Source organism: Trypanosoma rangeli, assembly GCF_003719475.1.
Source record: "Trypanosoma rangeli strain AM80 chromosome Unknown Tra_15.4_contig_00323, whole genome shotgun sequence".
Taxonomy (NCBI): Eukaryota; Euglenozoa; class Kinetoplastea; order Trypanosomatida; family Trypanosomatidae; genus Trypanosoma; species Trypanosoma rangeli.
In genome coordinates, this window is record NW_021706066.1 from 1 (window position 1) to 5,154 (window position 5,154).

Sequence of the window (5,154 nt, forward strand, 5' to 3'; positions counted from 1 at the left end):
TTGTCGCTGCCCAGCGTTACGATCATCATAAAGTCTGCAACGGTGCAAAGTAATTCAACCGCCCCAAGTGCACCGGCAGCGAGGGCAGTAAGGGCACTCTCGCACACTGCTGCAGTGAAAAGCTTCGCCTGCGTCTGTCCTACGCCCTGACAAAAGACACGCACGGGGGAACTCCACTCCAACAGTCGCACTCCACCTTCCATAAGCGATGGCTTTGTCGCAAGCAGCACAGCAAGGCTGAGACGGACGGACGGATCAGGAACGCTTAAGACTCGTAGAATAGTTAGGGGGTGAATTGACTGCGCAACTGCGACGTATCGCACCAGAGAGATGTTGCTACCGTGTTCCCCGCTTGCTGTCTGTATGGCATCAAGGATAGCGTGGTGATATCCCCCCGCAGCATCCGTTGTGCATACCACGTAGCGACAGTCACGAACAATTATAGCGGGCAAACTAGATGCAGGATCGTTTACAAAGTCGACTATGGCATCAATCTCAGTTTTCCTTTTATCACCTGTTTTCTCCCTCCCCAACATTTGCCCCCGCGTCCCGTTGTACGGCCCCTTCGCAATCTGCTGCGTCAGCCAATCACATAACGTTGTTGTTGGTGTCGTTGCACTCCTGTCATCATCCTCCCGCAGCTCCAACACCTTCGTACCCACCAACACATATAGCATGGAGCCCAACGTGGTTAAAAATACGGCATCGTGACCTGTGGCTCGCTGCAGCGCCACCTCCCGCGTCACACACCCAAAGGACAGCTTAAATAGCTTCACAAGCCCGTCACAAGAGTTGTCCAACGCCCATATGTCACCAGTGTGCGTGTGGCCCACATCGGCAGGAACAGAGGGCAGCGACGCCAGGTCCGTAAAGGAGGCCGCCCACTCCATTGTAGCCAGGGAGAGGGTCCTTGTCAACAAGGTCGCGGGGCTGGCGACGGTATCAGCAAACACAAACAGTACTTCACGCCTAGACCAATCGACCGACCAACTGCTCAGCGGTGCATTCACGTCCGGCGGCAACGCAAGTCCACTGTCTCGTGTCTGTGCTAGAACTGTCACGGATGCGTGCCCCACCGCCAGAAGAAGAGCGCTAACACGCTGCGTAGTACTGCAGTACGTAACAACGGCAAGCAAGTGATCAACATCGCCAGGAGGGGATCCGTCCATCATGACAGCTTCCGTCACATTCCCAGTGAGGGCGAGGCGTTGCAGCGCCACGCGACCAAGTAACGGCACTTGTGCCACTTTAGCACCAAGGGTGAGATCCAAGGCGTAGCAGGCAATGGCGTCGGCGGCGCGCACCACTAGCGTTGTGCCAAAGAATACCCTCATCTCATCAATCCTGTCGGAGGCAGGCGACGGTGATTGCAGTACTTTCCGCGACTCCTGTACAGGTTGGCCGTCGCTGTCACAACGACGAAAGTGAATGTGACCTGCCTCAGCGTAAAAAACACCACACTGCTGCATTGCTGCCCCGGGCGGGTGCCATGGTGCGCAGCACTCAGCACGCTTTGTCAAAAAAACCACCGAAGAAGCAGGAGCCGCTGACTGCGCGGAACCCGGTAGTGGGCAGAAGTACACGACCTGTCGGCCACAGGCTGCTATTGTTGACTCATCCAAAATCTCAAGGCGTTCACAGCTCCGCGGCAGCTTTGCCACCTCCTTCATGTGTGTGTGAGTCTGCTGTCGCCGCTGAAAAAAAAAAAAAAGAGCGTTCGCAAGACCTGCTCTTTTGTATTGCCCCGTTATTGTATACACCCAGGTGTGGATTTAATCGCAAGAAAGTAAAAGCAAAAGCAAAAAAAAAAACAAAGGGAACATGTCACGTGCATACAGAGCCACGTCCAGATATGTATAGGTGCGTACGGCTGGATGTATTTACATAGAAGCCCGTCTGTGCCCACACGGACGAAGTTATCAAATGTACTACAGTCCGCAAAAAAAGGCGTGGTGGCGTAATTTATTATTATTTTTTTTTTTATTATGTTTTGCCATCGTCGCATTCAATTGCTTCTCTTGAGTAGGCGTTTATAATTATCTTTTATTGTTTTTTTTTAATTTTTATTTTAAAACAGAGAAAACAAAATCAAAAACAAAATCAAAAACAAAAAGAGACCACAGTTTCCAAAGATCAGAATGCATTTAGAACTCAGCTAGCCTCGCCTAACCGTTAAGCACCCCCCCCCCCACCCCCCACGGAGACACACACGAGCGTGGGCATTTATTACCTTCCCTCCCCTTCTCACTCTCCGTTTACACAAGATCACGACCCGCGTCACTACCTCCTATTGCCGATTTACTAGCCCATTCTACCTGTTGCTCCTGTCCCCTGTACAAAGTGTATTCACGCACGCACGCACGCACACAGAGAAAGAGAGAGAAAGATAACTAGAGAGATGGCAATGATGTCGCATACCAATTCTACCTCCAGAGCCCTCACTGCGCAGCACACACGCACACAACTCGCTGCATACATAATAATAACATCGTTTTTTTTATTTTTACCTTTTCTGTTGTTGTTAAGTGTTCACTACGTTCGTACATATCATGTGTGTGTGTGTGCGTGTGTGTGTATGCAATGCGACTAATTTTTGTTGTTTCTTCCCCCCTGCTCAAGCGAGTCGAGCGTTCTACTCCTCATTACGCCTTTCGTATATTCTCCTTTCGCACACACAGCCATACACACATGCACCGCACGCACGCACGCACACAAACTGCTAATGAAGGAGCCGACCCTTTCAAATATATATATATATGTATATATATATGCACCTGCAGACGTGTCTGTATATGCATATTTGGCGTATGTGCATCATTGCGCTTTCGGAGGCGTCTGCGCACGTTCATATTTACAGGAATAGAAAATACACACAAATACACGCATGTGTGAATGAAAAGGAGAACGCACCCACTGAAAGGGAAAACATACACACACACAAACAAAAAAAAAAAAAAGAAGATACAACGCACACAATGGGAATGCATGAGTGAATAGAAAATAAAAACATAAATCATGCGCTTTCATTTCACTACTGACGCTCATATGCATTTATTTTAATGTATGCATCTCCGCCGTAGTCGCAGTGACAATTCCCACGTGCTTATCAGCTACCACCAGTCTCCCTTTTCTTTGAAGGAGGAACACAGCGACATGTCCCTCCTATTCTTACTTCTTGTTGCGTATGCGTTTCACTCCGTCAACCCGTTCCCCTCTCCTTCATCTTCCAGTTACCGCTGCGACAGCCCACGTTGGGGTTATCTAACCCCCGTGCAGCCTCTCTTCTCGCACAGCCACCACCGCGTAGAAAACGCGCAATTTTTACTTTTTTTTTTCAAGCCAAATAATTCCGGTGACACATTTCGGGTACTCGTCTCTCTTGCCGTCATACCTCACACGGCTGTGCCTTCTCGCATTTGCCGGTTCTGTGTTGTTCCGGCGGGTGAAGCGGACATAAATGTGACGAACGCAAGACGAGATAAAGAAGGAATTTTTTTTTTTAAAGATAAGGGTGGACGGTTCGTCACTTTTATGCCGTTACCACCTCCACTGTGCACGTATGCCTTCCGAGTTGTTTCTTCTGTCTCGCATGTGGTCTTTAGGCGCATGTTGTTTTCCCTCATCATTGGCGCTGGTGCGGCAAAAAGGAGACTACAGAAAAGTTGCATACGGCTGCACATATATTGGTGGTTATGAGTTTTTTTCCTTTTTGCGTCTACACCTACCCCCGCCCTCCCCTCACTTCTGCAGGCGGGTGTATTCGTCTTCATCGCAAACGGCACGGAGAGACGCACGCGCGCTGCTTCGCGCTGTCCGCCATTCAGCTGACTAACCCCCTCCCCCCCCCCTGTTTTTCTACACCCACGCGCATACCCGCTTTATGATATGCAGCGAAGGATTGACGCCCCCGTCCCGCTACATCAGCGCTGGCGTCGTTGACTCTGCGGCACATACACAAAGGCACGTGACGCACGTAAGTGAAGAACGGGCAGATGACATGCTTACGGAAGCAACGGCTCGTTCAATGTATCTCTCTATCCCTCTCTGCCCCCACCCCCCGCAGCAAAAGACGAAAATCCCACTCACCAACACCACCACCGAATATAAAGAAGAAAAAAAAATGAAATTGGCCCGCTCCCCACACACAAATTCACTAAAAGACCCACACACACAAGTAAACACGGCAAAACGAACGTGTGTCACCCATAGGTTCGTCCATTCAGACACCACGAAGATGGAGTGGATCGCGTGAATCCTTTCCTTATTCGTGCGGACATATTTACTCAATCCTACATACTTGCAGGGCATGCATGTGGGCAAAGTTACAACTTGGCCCCGTGGTGTGCTTCAGAGTAATTACAACTTTCACAACCTCTTGTGGATGCCATCCTTTTTTTTTTTAATTTCCTTCTTTTTTGGTTTCCTCCTCCCCCATTGCTCTTATTGCCAACACCCACTCACACCCACCCATCAGCGAGACCGACAGAAAAAACAAGCTGGTGTGCATGTTAGAAATGAAAGACGGCTGTCGGTCCGCGCGTCTCCTGTTAATACCTCATGAATAGTGCCAATTATGGCATCCGTTGTCTGTTACCAACATACGCACAACATGAGCGAGAAGGAGGAAAAAACAGGGGAAAAGGAAGACTCATTACCGTGCACGTTTCTCTTTGTATTCGTGCAAGTGTCGTTGGGGAGCCATCCACAGAAGTGGAGAGCCAAATAACGGAAGAAAAATAAAAGTGGGCATCTGCCCCTTCAGCAACAACTGTCTTTCCTCTCCCCGTATGAGACGCATTTATGCCCCACAACACACGCCACAGGCAAGTGCAGAAACAAAGGGCAAAAAATGGAAAACTGTGGGGGGCAGTACACGGCGGAAACACACGGGTGCATCCAACACTCAGTGGCCAACGCACACCCACACACATAAGCCCTTGAGACTGTTACACACACGCATACCATTTATATGTATGTTTATATATTTTTATATATAAATGTGCACTTGCGTAAGTGAGCCGTAGTGTCAGCAATCAAACAACATTCAGAAAAACAAGAACAAAAAAAAACACAAAAGTAAAGAAAAAGCAAAAAAAAACCAAAACAAAAAAAAAAGAACAATACCCCTTTTTTTAGTTTTTTCCCCTCTTTTTT

The 5,154-nt window shown here is 48.9% G+C and overlaps 1 protein-coding gene across 1 annotated transcript, besides 11 other annotated features; it reads right to left on the minus strand.

The window, feature by feature from the left end:
- Positions 1-1,670, minus strand: TraAM80_07581 (uncharacterized protein; the record flags this gene model as incomplete). Its single annotated transcript, XM_029384366.1, has 1 exon — positions 1-1,670. A coding segment is annotated over one exon (1,670 nt), but the record flags the coding sequence as incomplete, so codon positions are not given.
- A 113-nt stretch (positions 1,671-1,783) lies between these two features.
- Positions 1,784-1,815: a microsatellite.
- A 147-nt stretch (positions 1,816-1,962) lies between these two features.
- Positions 1,963-1,987: a microsatellite.
- Positions 1,988-2,041: 54 nt separating this feature from the next.
- Positions 2,042-2,070: a microsatellite.
- A 9-nt stretch (positions 2,071-2,079) lies between these two features.
- Positions 2,080-2,113: a microsatellite.
- A 234-nt stretch (positions 2,114-2,347) lies between these two features.
- Positions 2,348-2,369: a microsatellite.
- Positions 2,370-2,550: 181 nt separating this feature from the next.
- Positions 2,551-2,578: a microsatellite.
- Positions 2,579-2,669: 91 nt separating this feature from the next.
- Positions 2,670-2,717: a microsatellite.
- A 27-nt stretch (positions 2,718-2,744) lies between these two features.
- Positions 2,745-2,770: a microsatellite.
- A 152-nt stretch (positions 2,771-2,922) lies between these two features.
- Positions 2,923-2,960: a sequence feature (A-rich).
- A 2,003-nt stretch (positions 2,961-4,963) lies between these two features.
- Positions 4,964-4,999: a microsatellite.
- A 47-nt stretch (positions 5,000-5,046) lies between these two features.
- Positions 5,047-5,121: a sequence feature (A-rich).
- Positions 5,122-5,154: the final 33 nt, after the last annotated feature.